At 39.8% G+C, this 20,481-nt stretch overlaps 1 protein-coding gene across 1 annotated transcript; it reads left to right on the top strand.

Moving 5' to 3' along the window:
• The first annotated feature begins 14 nt into the window (after nucleotides 1-14).
• On the top strand, nucleotides 15-20,349 carry lmx1al (LIM homeobox transcription factor 1, alpha-like). The gene is made up of 9 exons (XM_063903088.1): nucleotides 15-672; nucleotides 2,428-2,516; nucleotides 3,387-3,576; nucleotides 12,853-13,085; nucleotides 13,537-13,700; nucleotides 13,841-13,918; nucleotides 14,029-14,149; nucleotides 14,258-14,413; nucleotides 18,745-20,349. Exons 1-9 carry the CDS (start codon nucleotides 629-631, stop codon nucleotides 18,900-18,902), a joined length of 1,233 nt encoding a protein of 410 aa, XP_063759158.1. The 5' UTR covers nucleotides 15-628; the 3' UTR covers nucleotides 18,903-20,349.
• The last annotated feature ends 132 nt before the right edge of the window (nucleotides 20,350-20,481 follow it).

Raw genomic sequence — 20,481 nt, 5'->3', positions numbered from 1 at the left:
CTTTTCCTACTTTCATATGAGCCTTTTTTCATCCATAGACCTGTTTCACTATATATATAGATTGCAATGGCATATAAGGTGAAGCAGCAATTTCTGATGTCCAGATGGAATTATGATTCTCTTTAAGTCTTCTCCTCTTCATCTGCCTTTGTCCTGATGATAAAAGGCTTTTCTCCAGAATCAGGCAGTTTAAGTATAGCATACAAACCTTTTTGCGTCATGAAAGATTCCCGTTTCCCATGTAGAGGTAGATTAATGTCTCAGTCCAAGTATTTTCCTGTACCAACTGCGTCCTATTAGACTCTGTCTAACCTTGAACAGAGAATGCGAAAGATCATCCTCATCTGAGTTATCAATAGGCTGCATCATCGCTCATCTTCCCCTCATCATCTTCTGCACCTCCCTCCCTCCTTGTGTGTCCATCTCCTCCCTCTGCGCCTTTTTACGCACAAGTCAGAGCGCACACACGGCTGGCGAAGAAAACGGGAGAGACAATAGACAATAGTTTGTGTCATCATGGTATTTGGATTTTTACCGTAGGCAACATGCGCGCCGGACTGTGAGATACAGGTGAACAATCTGTGAACGCGTCTGATCATTTACTGGTCGAAAGTTTGCCCAGGTTTTGATGTTGCCAACTGAGATTTCAGGAGGAGTGTGCTTCACCTCAAGGTAGGACTCCGTAACTCAAGAACAGGTTTTTAGTGAAGGCAGACTGGTGATTCACAAGTCATCGTATTTCTTGAATGTGTGTGTTCCTTATTCCCGCATCAGGGAAGAGACAGAAGAGAAGCGGTTGTATTACTGTTGAGGGTCAGTATCAGATATCTGCTTTGGAGAATACTTGATGCTTATCGTGGATAAAATGTTATTATCACATTAGTTTACAGCTGTTTTATGAGTAATCACATTCAATTGTTTAGACAAAAAAAGAACTCGTAAAAACTCTACTTTTTACTGTTTATAACACGAGGATAATGTTGGCCATTTCAACATATTTTCACATTTAACTTAACATATTTCCTCTTCTTTGTATATTAATTCCGAGCTCAAAGGATTGGTCATTAGCCTACCTTTTAAACCACTGGTACTTAACCCGTCAATCTTCCCAGTGCGCTTTGAAACCAACTTTGTAGAACAGTGTATTGATCCTCATATGATATGGCAATTATATTACCTTCCATTATATCTCCAGGCGACTTGCAGAAAGTTAATTAAATATTTTTTAACATTTTATTCCAGTATTCATTATCAGAGTGTAATGATTGATGCTTTACTAAATTATGTCAGTAATGTCTTTCAACCGCAATTAGGCAAAAACATCATATCAGATTAGCTGCATTTACATAATTCATTTGTTTTATTTTATTAATTCATTTTCCATTGCAAAGTGGCATTACCCGAAGGTATTCAATATCTGTATTGAATGGATTTTATTTTAACCCTAACCTTAACTGTCCAAGCCTCCCCAAAAGTAACTATATATTTTTTATAAAACAGCATTATTTACAAATATAACAACAAAATCTCTATCTCAATATCCAAGAACATGAGACTATAAATATTATGATAGACATATTGATTAAGCGAGAGAAAAACAAAGGGAATACCACAGAGACCGGTAAGGCCACAGCAAGGCATCAACATTGAAGTGCCTGTGAAGAAGTTCTCAGATTGTTTTGTTTTTCTCCGTCCGCCAACTTATCTGACCGATTTTGAAAAGGCATGGGACAACATTTGCCTTCAGCGACTGTCAGTGCTTCTGCAACACTCTATTTTATCACACAATGAAACAATATGAAACAACAAAAATAACCGGAAACCTAGCTGTTAAAATGTTGACTGTTATTTCAATGAGAAATGGTAAAGATTTACACAATAATTTCAACAAAACATTTTCGTTTGAAATGGAACTGGAACTATTTAAAAGGAAATGCTAAACATATGTGAGAACGTACTTTTTTGTACAAAATTGCATAAATATCCTCTTTTTTATAATGTCATATTTGGAGGCCGACATAAACTTTTAAAATACCACATTTGACTTTACCAGACAATATATCGATTTCGAAAGGGTAATCTTATAGTTACCAAAATATGCATAATATAATTTTGGTTCTCATATTTAGGTGTAATTCCTTTATTTAGATATTAAAGAAACATATCTCGCATTTAATTTTTTTCTATTGTCCTCGTTATTATTTTTGTATGTATTAACTTAAAGCTGCAAATTCAGCCTGCATTTAATATCTGTCCTATTTTGTGTATATTCTGAATGACTGCATTCCCTAATCTGCGTGCATCGGCCTACATTGTGTCTCATGTATTTGTTTTTGTTTTGGAATCACTGCATTGGTTTTGCTGATATCTTGAAGAGAAATTAGAAATATTAAAAAATACGTTGTGCATTTTTTTTTCTATTTGTAGCGATCACATTGAGGGAAGGAGAGAAGGGATGAAAACAGAGGAAAGCCCGCAACCCTGTCAGCAGCAGCCTCCATCCTCAACGCCTTTCGGTGAGTTAATGTGCTACATAAGGCCCAAACGTATAACCTCGCAATGAATAATACAAATATTACGCCCGTTACTGCAGACAAATATTAGAATATAAGGGCTCGACATAAACGTGGGCATACTATTTATTAATTTGAGGCTCTACAGACCAAAGGCAAGAATTAACATAACATAGACTATTATCACGATCAAGTTTAATGTCATATTGCATAGTTTGGACACAATATAAATTCCCATAGGAATAGCGTGAGTGTATTAGTAAACATGCAAGTACGATAAAAACAATGCCAAAACCAAAAACAACACACACACACACACACACACACACACACACACACACACACACACACACACACACACACACACACACACACACACACACACACACACTACTATGTTGTCATAGTAATAAAGTAGGCTATTTTTCTTTCTGTCCAGGAAATAAAACAAAACATAATATTGCTGCATATTATAATAAACTACAACAACACACAAATGTATTTTTGAATTTTAGAATTCAAATTATACTCGACTTTTTAAAACTTGAGATAAAAAATGATATTAGAAAGTGGGGTTTCTGTAAAGATGTTCCTATTGGATACACCGGGCATATGAAAGAGTCTGATCATTTTGTCTGAGGGTCAGCAGTTTTCCATTTAATGTAGGCCTACACATTTATTTTTTATGTCGAAGGCTATTATTATTTTAAATCCATGTAACAGCATTTGTTGATTTTTTTGGCCATTAGGGAACTTTGGGGGAGTAGACACATTTCCCTATGGGGTGGGGCTTTATTTGGGATACCTCGATGTTTTGGAAATACTTGGCCCTGCATCTGAGTCTCTATCCACGCACTGATATTTTCCTTCCAGGTCCAGAGTACAGAGGTGGGGGAGAGGTGTGTGCGGGCTGCGAGTCTCCCATCGCCGACCGCTTCCTGCTGCGCGTGAACGAGCGCTCCTGGCACGAGACCTGCGTCAAGTGCGCCGTGTGTTTGAGCGCGCTCAGTGGGACTTGTTACTGCAGGGACCGCCTGCTGTACTGCAAACACGACTATGAAAAGTAAGAGCAAAACACACATACTGAAGTTCACACACACACACAAACACACCGAAGTGCGGTTCGCTGTTTATTTGGGCTCATTGAATGTGTGGGAGAATAGGGCAACAGTGCAAGTATTACGGCTCAAACATTCAAACATGAGTAATTCTGAAATATAAGCAGAATACTAATGCTCTTAATGACCATATGCCAATCTTTTCTTCTCTTGAACTCAACTCTTAAAGAGGAAAACGTTACCCTATATTTGGCTCACTGGCAACTTTTCATTGACAGCTCACACGCAAATACACAGAACCCACAAAGTATGTAAAAATGTATTTCTCAGTCAAATGATTGATGAGTACTGATGAATAGGAATAACACAGACTAGGTGCTTGACAAGATATGTGTGGCTCTTATTGAAAACATAGTGAGAGCGAGATTCTCTCAAAGACTTTATACAAGCTTGTTTACATACCCAAACAAAAGCAAAAATCTAGGGGGGGATTCCCAACAAAAAAACCACACTTGACCACGCCTCATAGAGTACACAGCGCATTCTTCATGTTGAAAGACCTGGACCGTACCATTCAATTAAGCATCATTTGACACACACCTCATCAATGCAGGTGTCAAGAAAGGTCATTTTTCTGTTTGATTTTGAAAAAACTAAACATTTGAGTGAAGCCATCAGTGCATCTTAAGACATAGGATTGGCTGTGGATTTCCACATAGGCAATATAATTCTTTTTACAATTTCAGGATCCACTTAATTTAAAACATTGAAGTCAAGATTTCCTAACATATAGAATTGCATAGTCATTTTTAAATTATAATTATTTGTCTTGAATAATGCAGATGGGTTTGTCGGTTTATGTCGAAGAGTTGTAGAACCATTACTGATCATGTCCACAGCCATTACACTTGGTTTTGGACATAGGCCTTTTTATACAATTCAAAGGTTTCATCCTTCAGCTGTTCAGGCCACGGTGTGTGTGTGTTAGTGTGTGTGTGCGTGCTTGCGTGCATGCGTGCATGTGTGTTTTTGATGTGTGTGTATTTTATTTTGGTTATTTGGTGTGTGCCGCCAGTGGGTGTGCCTGCGATGGGGGCTCCAGGGCTAGACAGCTGAAGGACGGGCCTGTAGCTTGTTATCATTGTTTTGAAAAGTGTCAGACGGCATCCAGCAGCACAGACTCTCCCACTGTACCTGACATCTGGAGGAGAGGGAGAGAGAGATAGTTAGAGAGTGATAGAGGGAGAAACTGGCTAATGAAGGTCCCATTGTGTGACGTTTATCTGGAAAAATGAGGGGAAACGGTAAGGCAATAGCTTATCATGTTTTTATTTTTCAGTGATGGAATGAAAAAACCTGTTTGCTTCCCTCATGTAATGACTGTAGTTGTAGATCCAAATTAATAGTCAGCGGCTCATTCACTGTGGTGTTGATTTAGTCCCCTATACATTGCATGTGGATGGTTGCCTTGTTGTGTGAGGCGGTGCCAGACTTGGCACACATACTGCCAGTGACCTTCAGCAGATCAGCAACAATGTCTCCTTGTTTTCCCTGCAGTCTGTCCATCAGCGCTTTACACTACTACCCTCCACCCCCCCATCTAAAGCAGGTGTGTGCATTGTAACAGATAATATATGTCCAAGAATTTGGAATATGCATAAAAAAACATCTGCAGCTATTAGGTGTTCTTATTTTTGTTTTAACCCTCTCCTTGTAGCTTTGTTCCACTTTAGTTCCAGCTGGTTGGAAGAGTCAGTTGCATATATACACATTCATTGTCAGTACTTTTTAAAAGTGTGGATGAAATGTATTAAGATGGTAAGACGACATCTTGAAGGGTTTTATTGTGCATACTTGGCTAGCCATCTCATGCAGTATCTGTGGCTTGTCCAAATATTTTTTATTTTATATTTGCTTTGATTACATCACTCAGTACTCACTTACAGGCAGACCTCTTCTCCCTGACACTCCGTCGGCATAAGCTTAAAGCCACACTATTACCTCTTACATTTGTTCGCATGCGTTTTCTGTAGTTGGTATTCCCAAAAGAAAATGAATTTAATAAATACTTAATGTGTTTGGAGAGATATATCAGATTATTTTATAATTATTCTCTTCTGCTTAGGTAAAAAAAAAAAAAAAAAGCATGGATGTCTATCAATAATAATGAGAAATCTAATTTTGAAATGTGACCCATCCCCCATCCTGATTCAACTGGACTAAACTGCCTTCGAGGCAAAAGTTTATTCAACATTTGCATGTTTAATATTTTGCAAAGGATATTTCGCTTCACAGCGATTCTCAATTGATCACTGTGATGCTCAATGTTAGGCTTAACTGTAGACTTAAGGATGAAACACTCTTATTCAATATCTTCAAGCTATTTTTATATCTACAGTTTATAGAATAAAGGTTCAGTTTAGAGCCATGAGTCACATTCAAGTTCAGTCACTTAAACTTCTTATAATAAATTAAGGCTCACCTTCCTGCCAATCATTATCTATGTAATAAAACAGGAGATATATTTAATTTCAAGATTCCCTGGTTTCAATCTGTTATGGAAATGAGGGGATTTAAACACAATAAACACAAGTGCATTTTGTGGATTTATTTTTGTTTTGAAACCTTAAGACATTCTCTGGAATTCCCTTCCGTTATAAGCAGATGTTCAACGTGAGGCTTTAGAAAATGTTGTGGCAAGGCTTACCTCCGTGTTTTTAATCTAATGGTGCAATGCATCATTGCATTAAAACGAGGATGTATTGCTCCACGGGCAGAATATAAAACACATTTATGACATTAGAAGCATGAGAGGTATTTAGTGACTTTTCTTAAAGATCTAAGTGAACTATGGTACATTTGTGGTCAATAAGTTTAAAAGAAATGTGTTTACTCTGAAGTAAAAACATAATTATTTTTGAATAAAAGTTACAACATGATTAAAAACTGTATATTTCTGATGGAAAAAAAGACAATCAAACCACATGATAACAAGAGGGGAATGCATGAATGTTGTTTACTATCCTCAAAATCTTTTGCACACATTTTTTACAGTCATTTCCTTTTCCACACTGGCTTGACATTATGTTTCCTTGCCAAAATGAACAGTATAAGGCCAGTGTTCCCTGGTTAATAGTGCCGAGCCGAGACAGAATGGAGGTAGTCTGGCTGTGCGGAGCCTGCAAGCTCCCTTGTAAGCCCCATAAAGGCAGCTTCAGCCCTGTGAGGAACAGGTCACCAGGGTGGATATTTACTAAACCTTAGGTTTAATACCTAACTCTGTGGGGTGGAGGGCACATCAACTACATCGAGGTCCACCGACCCTGTCTTTGCAGCCAGAGAGAGGGAGACCCCGACGCCAAAGTTATGGAATCTCCCTCTGCTGACCAGACAGATATATGTGAGTCTAACACTGGTGGCCTGACAGAGTATCCTCTCAAGTTACCGTGCATTTATGAGTGGAATTCTGAGTATAGCTGCTCTAAAACACAGAGGCTGAGGATAGAAACTGCATCTTCTACCCCCTGTCTCCCCTCCATACCCCCACCCCAGCCACTGTTTCTCTCTGTGTCTCTCTATCCGTTACCTCGTTCATCACTGTCTGCTTTGTAATAATATTTCTCTATTCCAAATCTCATTTCCTCCTCGTTGAGATTGATGGCAGCGATGACACCAAACAGTTTATCTCCCCGTTTATCCCTTGTTTTCTCTTAATCGCCTCCCCTCCCTCAGCGCCTCTTTGTGTCTCAGGATGGGAACGGGAGGCGGTGTTGGGGAGGCTGATTGGGTACAGTGGTAATTACCCAGCATTCAGTAGCTGTCCTGTGATGACAATCCTGACACTAGGCTGTAGGGAAATACTATTAGTGAAAATTATGCAACAATACGTAAGAAGGACAACAAGCTCTTATCCCCAGCAGCTAGCAACAAAACTCTGGTTAAAAGTTTAATGTCATATTAATATGTTACTTTAAATGTATAAATCAGAACATAATGTTATCATATACAATGCCAGGTCTGTTCAACAAAACATAAAAAACACAAAACTCTCTGTTTGTTAAGCATTTTGGTTTTATTGTATTCTGAGATATTTGCCTTTAAAATTGGAGATGATTTGTTTTTTTATGTAGTGCTCACAGCAATAAAAAGTTACTTTGAGGAAAATGTGTAGCATAAAAGTAATGTCTTTTCAGCAAAACAGTCATGTAAAGGATGGCCTGCAGAGCCCAGGAACTTTTGATCCTGGGCAAATGGAACTTAAATGATCTGCATTGCTATGAATCACCTGAGACAAGTGAGAAAATATTAGATTTTTCTGCAAGGTATAGTTTGTGGTTCAGTGTTGATTTAGGTGAATCATGGCTGCACCGATTGACAGGACTGTACTTCATGTGTAAATCCCAGTAAGTAACACAGAAAGAAAGCGTGTGGATATGAAGCGTTCAAACACTTCTCCCTTACCCAGGAGCCTTACTGAGAATAAACCTGCAGCTCAACAGTTGATGATGGAGGTGTGCCAGGTGAAAGTAAAGTGGGGAGTTTTTGTTAAGTTGAAGAACAGTAAGATTTATGGTGTAAATGAAAGAACAGCAGGAAGACAAATCTTGATAATGGGCAAAGGGTACAAAATGGGATGAAGAAGGGAACGGCGAGGTGTCTGATATTTTTAGGAAGGGATGCAGCCTCAGATTTTGGTCTGGGTGCATGTGTATATGTGTGTGAGGAGGGGGTGATATTGCCACTGTTTTTGCATAATGTGAGATGAAACCCCATCATCTTTCCTCCCCCACAACAATTTTATAACAGACAGCTAATAAATGTTTCATGGCAGAACAAGCTGCTCGCCTTGGCTTTATTAAATCTGAGATAATAAAAGCAGAGAGGGAGAGGAAAAAAGAGAGAGAGAACAGGGGGTCGCACCAGAGAGGGAGAGATAGGGAGATCGGCGTAGACTTTTCTCAAATCGACCGGCTGTATCTCCTGTTTCTGGGGCAACGGGTCCCGCTGTCCCCCGCCACCCCCTCCCCGCTGCTTCCCACTCCGCCAGAGACAGACAGGAAATGAGAAACCGGCAGACAGGATATTGCGTTCTGGTGGCCTGGGGATTAACTGTTTTATCTAAACTAACACACACACACACACACACACACACACACACACACACAACACACACACACACACACACACACACACACACACACACACACACACACCCACTCACTCACTCACTCACACACACACATCTATATCCTCACACATAGCATTCATTCTTGGTAGCATCAGGTGTAGATGGCACACACATATCATGCACGTCATGCAGGTTTTTTGTTTTTACTTCAACCAGGAACATTTAATTTGGGTCTGAATATAGCAGACATCATTGCTGCTCTCATGTTGCGTTAGTCTTATTACTAATGTGACCGATTTACAGTTTGAGTCATGACAGGTGTATAACTGTGAGATTGGCTGACGGTTTGTGCAGAAATGCCTTTAAAGAGGAATTTCATACACTGCAGGCCATCATGGTCATCGGATAACAAGCATAACATAGCTTTTACAAATTTCAAACAGCGTTCATTGAGCAAGAATGCTGCTTATGATGTTTTATTGTTGGATATGGTGCACGAATGATAGCATCTGTCAGTGTTTTATTGATGTTTGTACCCAGGCACCTTATCTGTGTTTACAAACTGTACATATTTGTGTTGATATATATATGTCTATGACTCTGTGTGTGTGTGTGTGTGTGTGTGTGTGTGTGTGTGTGTGTGTGTGTGTGTGTGTGTGTGTGTGTGTGTGTGTGTGTGTGTGTACTGTATATATGTGTGTTTTTGTGCGACCGAGTGTGAGTGAGTGAGTGAGTGAGTGGTGGCAGGGGTAGCGAGTATCGTGGGGAATGCTGGGAGATTTTAATAACACAGAAGCAGTGCAGGGAGATTTAATAAAAGGAGATGATGTGATTACTGAACCCTGGCTCTGAGCCATTTTGCTTCACAGAGCAATATCCGCCGAAAGTGCACACACACACGCACACACACACACACACACACACACACACAGACACACACACACACACACCCTAACACACACATCTAAGAATTGGATACTAAAAAGTATACAACTTAAAAGTATGATTGTTGCATATTGTTTGTTCTTTTTGCATTCATCACATGAATCCTTGGGAAGGATGTACTTTAAATTTTAGGGAATGTGTAAACATCATTATCTGTATGAAACACATGGTCATTCTGAGCACAACACCTTATTTAGAGATAGAACTAGATAAAGTCTATGGGTATGGAATCTAAATGAGTGACAGTGGTAGATCATTGTTGAGGCACGGGTTCAGAGTGAAGCTTTAATCTGTCCAAGTATTTCTAGGCTCGCTTACACACAACTGATCCAATAGTGCAATACGAGGCAATCAAAACCTAGAGAAAGTGTAAGCATACCCATACCTATATAAATATTCATAAATTATGAAAGCAAGCACAACAACTGTAATCGCTTTAAGACACATCCATATTTATGGAATGATTGTGTTGCGGTCCACACAATGTTTTGCTTGTCAGAGCTCACAGGCAAAACAATGCCACATGACACAGCTTAGGGAGATGATGAAGATTCTGTTATTCTGTTTGTATGTCTAGGAATCTACAATAAAGCAAGACGGAAAAGGGGTGATTATAACCACCCAGTACTCACAGAACAACACCTTTGTCTGCCTCTCTGCATTTGATCTCATAATCAGTGAGCTTGTAATTAGTTGTGCCCCCTAACCCCTCAGAAATCCTCGGCACTAAACATAAAAGTGCCCGCAGCTAAAGTTACTAAGGTTTTGTACATCACAAGCTCATAAGCAGACAGTCTTTTGTCTGCACTTACATTTCTCTTCTTTGTAATTCTGAATATAACACATCACTTCATTAAAGTAAAGCCATCTTAACCCAAAGCAAAGTCATCTTTCCAATATCTTTACTGATAGCTTTGTTCACAGCTGGTCTTCACGCTATACCTCATCTATTTAAAATCTATATTTAATTTCCAATTTTTTCAGTATTTTATGCAAAAATCATTTTTTCCCTCCACTGTTTCCTGATATTCAAACTTTAAAACAAATATTTGTATGTGGCTTAAACAACATAAAATCAACATCAGCACTTGACAATGTATATATATATACATTTATATATATTTTTTAATAAAATCTCTGGACGAGAGAGATTTTTTACAAAGTCACTAAGAGTTTTTTATATCAGATTCATGTAATGTTATTAAACTAAGTGTACACATGTGGTGCGAACTTAAATAAGCCTTATTTATTTGGCTTTTCCTATACAATCACCTCCATATTGATTTACTGGAAGCTACACCCTGGTCAGGGCCAGTGTGAATGATACTTCTATTAGAAGGATTAGACTGATCTGCTTACAGACCCCCCTCTGTGGCAGTTGCCCCAAGTTGCCTTCATTTGCCATGTTGAGTAAATTCCTGTCATGCTGTGTACACCCCGATTAGGGAGTTTGGGACTTAACCACCAACATCATCAGTCTAATGTCAACCCTTTGACAATTCTGTTTTGTTGTATTTTGTTCACAGTGAAAGGAGGCAGTTAAAGTGTTGAAGTGTTTGCTACACACAGCAGGGAGCTGATTGGACTCCTTTGTGGAATATGTAGAAAAATGCTATTGTAATTAAAACGTTTTTTGCAGATATTTTACATTAGATGAATCTCTCTAAGATGCAATGCAGTGTTTCTAAATGAAGATTGGCTGAGCAACCTTTAGTTTAACACAAGGTCCTGCCACACCAGAGGTGTGAAGGGCTGTTTGGGGACACTTGTGTTTGTGTTATGATGTTAAGTTAGCGACACTGTCATTTGGGGAAGAGTTTGGCAGATGGATTGAGAAAGATTAGCTGCAGCAGCTGCGTTTGGGACAGAATCACAGATTAGGAGCTCTAATGTGCAGAATCGGCTCCTTCTTTACACTCCAGATTTGGGCAGCAACACCTTCCTATCACTCAGTCAGGGAGCGTCAACACTTCTGCCTTCTCCCTTCCCCCCCCCCTGCTCCCTCCCCTATCATCCTCCCTCCCCTATCATCCTCCCTCCCCTCTTGTCCAGGTTTGTGTTTTTTTCTTGCTGCTATTTCTTCATCCGCTGACCTTGCTTGCTTACTCCTATACGCTGACTACCTTGTAACTATTCCAGCTAAAGAAATACTCTGTCGATTGAGCATATCCATCCTGATGATGCATTTTGCGACCAGGCATAATCACGGGTAATACTGATCACTGGTCACTAGTCAATGTCTGACTAGATATTCATTGTGTGGATGCCTGTGCGTGCATGCTTGTGTGTGTGTGTGTGTGTGTGTGTGTGTGTGTGTGTGTGTGTGTGTGTGTGTCTATGTTTGTGTGTGTAAGTGTGTTTTAGTGTGCATAAACGAGAGGAGAGAGATTAACCCCATGCTATCCTCAATCCCTGGTTATGAGTTTACAGCGTCTGTCTGGCCATCGCACTGTTTAAACAACAATCTAATTAATCCTGTCTTTATTAGTTTCAGTGAACTGGGGAGGCAGGCTGGGAGGGCGTGAGGGAGAACTGGGAATGCTGGCAGAAAAATACTTGGTAGGGAGGGGGAGGAAACCAAGTGCGAAAGCAGGGATTTGAGAGGAATTTAATGGCAGAGACTTAGGCCCCGTGAATGGAAATAGGGATGTGAAGAGATGATGAGGCAGGAGAGATATTGAAGGGTTATAACATCTCACAGGGGGAGACAGAGAGGGACAAAAGGAAGAAAGTGGTCATGGGGAAAAGCAATGGACCCGAGAAAGACTCTGTACTAAGCTTTATTTATAGAGTTAAATAACTACCTTAAGATTGTGGGTGGCTATATGAATAGACTGGAGTTCACCCGATCAAACAGATGTCCACATTTAAGGGACAGGCTGCTCTCCTTTCATAAGCTTACTACTGCCACCTACTGTAATCAGGGAGAAAAGAAAATCTAAAGATGCACAGTATTCCTCTCAGCAGATGTTCACCATGTTGCTCTGTGAATTGGGTAACGTTTATATGACCTTTAATCAAGAGACTATGCTAATCTCCAGAATCGTTTAATATGAAGGTAAAATGTATCAGAGCTTGTTGCCTGTGCCTCCATCTTTAATTACCTCACCTCTCTTTCTGTACTCCTGAACTCCCAGAATGCCATGCTTTACAGTTTATTTATCCTTCTAATATAAGCCCATATTTGTGTCTTTTTGTGCACTTTCAGGCTGTTTGTAAGAAAGTGCAGTGCTTGCCTGCAGGTGATTGGACGTTCGGAGCTGATAATGCGCGTGCTAGGCCAGGTGTACCACCTTGGCTGCTTCACCTGCTGTGAGTGTGAACGCCGGCTGCAAAGAGGTGATGAGTTTGTGCTGAAAGAAGGCCAGCTGCTCTGCCGCATGGACTATGAGAAGGAGAGAGAAATGCTGGCTGCTATTAGTCCCACACCTACTGAATCAGGTAAACTAGGTTCTTTACAAAGCTGCATTGCCTGGACGCCATTTAAAATAATTTTGGGTTCGATTATTTTCCCGATGATTCTCCAGTTGCTCCTCTGTTCACTAGCTGGTAATTTAATTCCTTATATAGTGAACTGGATCTCAAACAGGCAGAAGACTAACTGAGTTAGTGGGACAACATAATTGCTTGCAAAAACATCTCACCAATATAGCAAATTGTCTAAGATAGAAAATAACCAGTAAATATTTAACAGTGCATTCTGTGAATTCCTATGGTATATGAAGCTGAGCCTTCAGTGCACTAGCTGCAGAACTAGTGGCTAGTTTAAGAAATCCATAAAATTGAGCTCACAGTCCATTCAATGTTAAATACTTAATGTCCATTTAATGGAATGATAAAATGTACCTCGCTCGAACCAGCTGACTGTTTTGTTGTCTGTTACCTTGCTCAGTGAAAAGTGAGGATGAAGAAGGTGGAGGAGGATCTGGAGGAGGGAAAGGTGGTGAAGATAGCAAGGAGCACAAGCGTTCAAAACGACCACGCACCATCTTAACCACACAGCAGCGGCGTGCTTTCAAGGCCTCCTTTGAAGTGTCTGCTAAGCCTTGCCGCAAGGTAGGAGGACCAGCTTGTTTTATCAATGTGTTCAGGAATATACTCCTTTGCCATGCATACGTTATTGTTTCATATACTAATCAGTCTAAACTGGTTTTTCAACCCTTGTATTTAAATAACGATTAAAAACCAATCTGCAGGTGAGGGAGACATTGGCTGCTGAGACTGGGCTGACAGTGCGTGTTGTGCAGGTGTGGTTTCAAAACCAGAGAGCCAAGGTTAGACTTAGTAAAGACTTACCTAAGGTTAAACATTTTCTGATGACATATTCTGTCTCACAGATCAATACAAAAAAAGCAGTTTTACATACACTGTTTTTGTCTCCTAGATGAAAAAGATAGCTCGCAGACAGCAGCAACAGCAGCAGCAGCAGCAGGAACAAGAGCAGCTGGGGGGAACCAGGAGAGGACCAAGTAGAGGGGGCCGTCAGAGCAATGACGACAGTGAGGGTAAGCCCTTGAAGTGCCAATGCAACATAAGAAAAAAAGGCAGAATAAACAAAGAACAGAAATAATCTATTTATTGGGTTGACTAAAATGAATCTCACCTCTACACAGATGGCTCTAGTACCCATGGCATGGATGGGATGCTTGTATATCCCTCTCTGCCACGTCAGCAGCTACTCGCTCTGGATCCCAACATCTATGGTGGAGAGCCATTTAGACATGGGCTCACGCCGCCTCAGCTGAACAATGAGCAGCTCCACTCCTATGGTAAGACATACGGTCAAAGACTTTAACTCCATACAAACCTTACCTATACACTTCAATGCTGTCATTATCTCGCTTCAATTGTGGTTTGACTGTCATGGGTGCAACACAGTGGTGGCTGGTGGTTAAAATAAAGTATGAAGCACAAAGTTGCGGAAAGGGGACATTCCCCACTGTAGGACATTTTTGAAAATTAAACCCTTAAATGGTGACTTCTGGTGAATTTTGGAGAAACAAATTGAGAAAATTATGAGATTAAGTTTCAACAGATTGAAGGTATCACATATTACTGCATTCAAGCATTGCATGACCATGCTTCTACTGATAATTGTCAAATGGCTGTGGAAAATACTGGAATTTTCACTTAGGCTATGTCCCTGTCTGGGGTTTGGGGAACATAAACAGTAGCCTATTACATTCTCCTGCCTCAGCAGTACCCAAACAAACTAAAGATTTAATCAAATTAATTAAATGTATTGCCAACCAAAAAAACTAAAGGACAGGGAGAGGCCAAAGTAACAATAAGTAACAACAGGAGAATACCTATTTTGAGTAGAATAAACTTGACCTACCACAAAGCAAAAGTCAAACTACAGAAATAAATCTCATACTACAAAACGTAGAAGAAATGTCCCCCTTCTATTCAGATATTTACAAACTATTTACAATTAAACAAGTAATATTTAGGTATATTATTGCTGTAAGGTGAAACATCCTAACACTTTAGCTGCAAACACCCAACAGTTTCAAAATGCAGAAACACTTAGATACTACCTGCATGACTTTTCTTTCCTTAGCAACCGTTGCCACTAGTAAACAAAACCTGAGGTTTGCTGAAAGCAGGGCTTTTTCCGAAACCTGACGTTTATGTTGTATTCCCTTTAAACGTTAGCACAGCAAAGCACTAACTTGGACACACAGAATATTGTGGCAGAGAGTTGGTGGTGATGAACATTGTTATTTGTCAGACCTACTGTCAATCATCTTTGAACGCGCAAGGACGCGCACGGCCTATGTCACATCACAGTTGAAAGCAGGAAGTACCTGTCAAAAATCGCTGAAGCAGGGTCTCCTAACTTCCGGTTAATGCATTCAACATGGCTGACAGTTATCGCTGGACAACATCGCTGCATAATCTTCCGAAAGTCGGTCAAGACGATGTGGTTCAGCTAGTGAATGACACCACTTGACATCACCTCTGGGCACTGCTCCAATACACTATCCTGGAAGCTGAGGGGGCGACGGATTCCCAAAACAACCAAAATACTTTCTCTGACGGAAACCGGGTGTAGAATCGGAACTCCGCGTCAGTTGCACAGTACCTGTTGATGTTTAGTGTACAGGGAATGTCCCTCAGTTGATTTTCTAAACTCCTGACCTTAGCTTCCAGTTGCCTCATGGTTTCAGCCGAGGGACCTTTATCCCACCTTATCAGCCTCACCCAAGACTTGCGGAGAAGAAGAAATCTTTCGGGAAATCGTGGAAACTGAGCTACGGCTGTCTTTGTTTTGACGTTGAACAGCCCGGTACACTACAATAACAGCGACGAGGGGAGGGGGCCATAGTTTGGCACGTAACTAAGGTAACTATGGTCACTACCGGAAGTACGTGTACTCTGCTCGGTGATTTTGAACGTTCCGGAAGCAGGAAGTGTGACAGGCCTAAGCCAGTGGATTCTCAAACGTTTTACCATGAGTACCACCATAGAAATGATTTGGCTCGCCAAGTACCACTGGAAATGAAATAAAGTAGCGTTGGCCTTTAAGAGTTTACACAGAAGGCATTATTATTGTTATTATTATTATTGTTATTATTATTATTATTATTATTATTATTATTATTATTATTATTATTATTATTATTAAGAATATTATTTATTATTCACATAACTTTACTTGACTGAAGCAACCAAGTGCCTATATAAACTCATGTATTCAAACACTAACAAGTGACAAAATAACAACTACTGCATCAAAACATAGGCCTACCGAGCAAATGGGGATATCATCTTGCATATAAAATACCAGTCAATCTAGTGAGGTTATTAACAAGTGTAGGCTACTGCATTAAAACATTCACAGTACTGCATATTCATTTAAAAAAACTGGAGTCAACCAATCATGTGAGGTAAATTGTACTGTATCATAACATTCAAAAAATTGAACATGAATATTCAAATACTGGAGTCAAACAATCCTGTTATAAGCAATTGCAGTGCATTAATCATTCACAGCAAAGAGAGAAATAATTTTTACACCAATATCACTGTAATCAAATAATCATGAATAAGATCAAGTGTACTATAGAAAAACATACGGGAAAAAATGTCTGACAAATAGGCCAGCTGACTGATCCACACTGTGTCTTCAAAAACATCTGATGCGGGGAAGTTTTTGTCCTGTAAGAACACTTGGACCTCTCTGTGCAATTCGAAGAGCCTGGACAGCACCTTCCCTCTTGAGAGCCATCTTACTTCTGTATGCAGCAGAAGTTGGACATGCTCGCTGCCCATCTCTGCTCAGCTGTTATCTCTTTGGCCAATGGTAAACATAGTTTTTCTCCAATCTTGTGCAGCTTACTAGCTTTTGCTAGCCGAAGGCTGGCAGAATAGGAAGCTTCTTGTGCTTTGGTTACGGGTGTAGCGCTGTGCCGAATTGTTGTCTTGGACTGTTTTAGCTCATCACGTTTTCTGAGAAGAAAGTCAACTGGCTTATCGTTCAGTGATGGATGCTTTGTGGAAAGATGCCGCCTGAGATGTGATGGCTTCATATATTCGTTACTGAGAACATCTCCGCACACAACGCACTTGGTTCATCCACAGCCCCACTCCAAAAAAATCCAAGATTTATGTAAGTCGAGTCGTATCTCCTTACAGTTTTGCGTCGTTTGCTAGCCCGTGCTGAAGCATCACAAGCACTGCTCAAATCGCTGCAATTAGCACTTGCACGGGTATCACTAAAACCTTCACTGTCAGCAATTCATCTTGTGCTGTGCTGCCTGACACATTCAACTCATTTCTAATCCTAATATTCCCTTTTTGGAGCCAGGATTGCAACGATTTTGCACCATTTTTGCTTCCCCCACTCATCATCACAGTAGAGTAGTCAATGCAGGTTTAACATCATAGCTAATGCTCCAAAGAAGAGCTAGCACAGTAGGCTAAACGTATGGGCTGAACACAAAAAACAAACATACGTACAGGAAGATTAAAGCCTAGTTTAATTTTAATTCCAGGGTTTACAGATGTGGCTTATGTTTTTATTGTGTGTGTACATGCAAAATGATTTATTAACGATTGCTTCAGCTTTTTTTTTTTAATCGGAAATACTCCACGTACCACTAGAGGGTGCTCGCGTACCTCAGATTGAGAACCACTGGCCTAAGCGGTGAAGCGGCGCTTAACGACATCGCCTCAAAAGGTGAATTGACCAATCCAAAAATTAGATATCGTCCCATTGACTGCCAGCCAAACGCTTAACATCTTGAAGCAGCGCTTAATTGTGTAATGCCAAGTTTGGCCTGTGAGAGCCACTGTTTGTACAGCTTACTTTGTCAGTTTGTTTAATACACATTAAATATAACAGAAACATGTCCATGTGACATTTTTCACTTTCGTGAAATGTTTTATTAGGCATCGCTTCATCTGCTTAAATGGACGGGACGCCAACGGTGCAACAATACATCGATTAAATGATCAAAGATCCAATATTCTCAATGCAAAGTTCAAAGTTTGATGCATATCATCTTTAAGATGCACATTTATTTATAAATTCCCATGGCACGTCACCCTTTCTTTCCAAGACGTTTATTATTTATTTTAGTCAACATAAATGTTTAAAATGTTGTATTGTTCTCCAAAAAATGCACATAAAGGTTTACCATGATGAAACCTGTGATTTACGCACCTAGTCATGAGCAGTCAAAACCACACTTCAAGGTCATTTTGTCTGAGTAGTTACAGTAAATGTCAGCCTACTACCAAAGCTTGCATGGAGCCTTAGCAAAACAGATGCATTGCCCAATATTTTCTTCATTAATTCCTAAGATAATGAGCAGTGGGAGATAGTGAGGCAAAAATATTGGGCTCAAACGAGTTGCATTAGCTGAAGGGAGGATGATTGAACCACTTTTGCTGGATATCAGTTGTAAAGGTTGTGTGATTCTGGGAATGCAAGCAAAAAGGCTGAGATTAAACTACAGGCCCTGACTCCCTGCTTGCTTTGTGGAATAAAATGTGTGCTCATTTTTTTATGTTCTTTTCATATCGTTCCGTGCTCTCTGGTGGAAACTGAAGACCGATCCACTTCAGCTGTTCACAATATTTTTCTCCACAGACTCAGAGACAGTGTTCCATGACCTGGACAGCGATGGAAGCCTCGGCCACCTTGGAGACTGCCTCTTGGCAACAGGTGACGGCAGTCTCCTGTCTGGACGAGTGGGAAACCCCATTGACCGCCTCTACTCCATGCAGAACTCCTACTTCACCTCCTGACCCCCATAAACTCTCAGCCTTCCCACTCCTGTTCCACCTTTCACATCAGAGATGCAGCTAATTGAGTCCATCTATCAACATGCCTTTGGGACTACAGTCTACACCCAAACACACTCTTGAGCTTTTTTTAAAGCCCAAAATCATCATAAGCCAGGCATAATCATGATATCACTTGGAGAATATTAGCGTCATGTCCCACCATCTTTCCTTGATAATAATCACATGCTGGAAATACAGACACTGTAAATGTCCAAAATATGTAAAGACCTCAATTTCTCCGGTTGTAGTAATGTTCAATGAAACAACTTTCATGGCACTTTCAAAAAACAAAACAAAAAAGCGCTAATCAAAATACACATACTCATATGTAAATTTGGATTTACAGAGAAAAATTGGTTAAGTAAATTCTTCATTCAAATTACATGTATTTAGGAGTTTTGGCAAGCCGTATGAGCAGCTGAGAGTCTAAATGAAATGAAGACATTGCAAAATGTTTTATGTTTCTGACAGAATTATTGTGTGTGAAAGACTGCAGCGTATACAGTACAGTATATGGATTGGAGTATAATTTTGCTCTCAGGTTAGTGTGTATGATTGTTCGACCTGAGCTTTAACTCAGGATATTGTGCTAGATAGGATTACAATTCAGTTTTCCCAGTAAATTCAAGGATGCTCATTGGAATGAGGATGAAACTCTCTATGAAAAATGGTTATTTCCAAATCCATGCTTAGTTTTTGATTTTGCATGACAGGTATAATATGGACCGAAAAAAAACAGCACTAGAGTACAGGGTCATTTGAGAAGCCTTATGCGGAAACAGGGTTGTATACATGATTATTGCTTTAGCTTTCTCTTTTATAATGTAATCACTCAGAAGCAGTGACGTTATTGACAACCAACAAGTCTATAATCCCCAAAAGTTAGGACACTGAGCACATGATGGTGTGCTTTTAAATGTAAATGGAAGTATGACTGTGTTACAATTAATTATTGTGGTCAGTTTAAGTAATCATTTCTTTCTCAGAAAAATTAGACGTTGTTAGGTTGATATTTTGTACCTTATTCTGTGATAATCAGCAAATATTTAAACTGTAGCATGATATCTATGTGTCACAAAGTAGGTATAAAAAAATAGCCTCCAAACAGAAGTTGGATAGAAAGTGCATAAAGCATCAAGGTCAAATTTACAACGCGGTGCAGAAAAAAATAGGATTAGGGTTATACTTGTTTTTGTTTAGGTGCCAGTGATCGGATGCAGCACGTTAAGATTTTTTCATGTTTGACTCTGATCACTGACACATGGTGTTTTTACAGTGATATTTTTGTGAATGTAATTTATTTGTGCGGTATTAGGCAAGTTCCTATCTAACTTTTTTGTTCAGTGACTGCCAGGTGATGTGCTTTGAATGTAATGTTACCGTATCTTCAATACACTCTGCGGTTTCATCTTTGTAGTGCATTTGCCTTATTGTCCTATGTATGATAAATTATGATGCACTAATCACTTGTTCATCTGGTATAAACCAAAGATATTTAAAACACAAGAAAGGGATCCTTTTCCCCTCCCCTTCAAAGCTT

Source organism: Eleginops maclovinus, chromosome 16, assembly GCF_036324505.1.
Source record: "Eleginops maclovinus isolate JMC-PN-2008 ecotype Puerto Natales chromosome 16, JC_Emac_rtc_rv5, whole genome shotgun sequence".
Lineage (NCBI taxonomy): Eukaryota > Metazoa > Chordata > Actinopteri > Perciformes > Eleginopidae > Eleginops > Eleginops maclovinus.
The sequence above is the reverse complement of the archived record's forward strand: the minus strand, read 5'-3'. Positions and strand labels throughout refer to the sequence as shown.

Bases quoted from the DNA above. Each gene is read 5' to 3' on its own strand.
- lmx1al (XM_063903088.1), top strand. From the start codon at position 629: ATGTTGCCAACTGAGATTTCAGGAGGAGTGTGCTTCACCTCAAG. The intron at 13,701-13,840 runs GTAGGAGGACCA...ACCAATCTGCAG, and splicing joins CTGCTAAGCCTTGCCGCAAG to GTGAGGGAGACATTGGCTGC. The intron at 14,414-18,744 runs GTAAGACATACG...TTTTCTCCACAG, and splicing joins TGAGCAGCTCCACTCCTATG to ACTCAGAGACAGTGTTCCAT.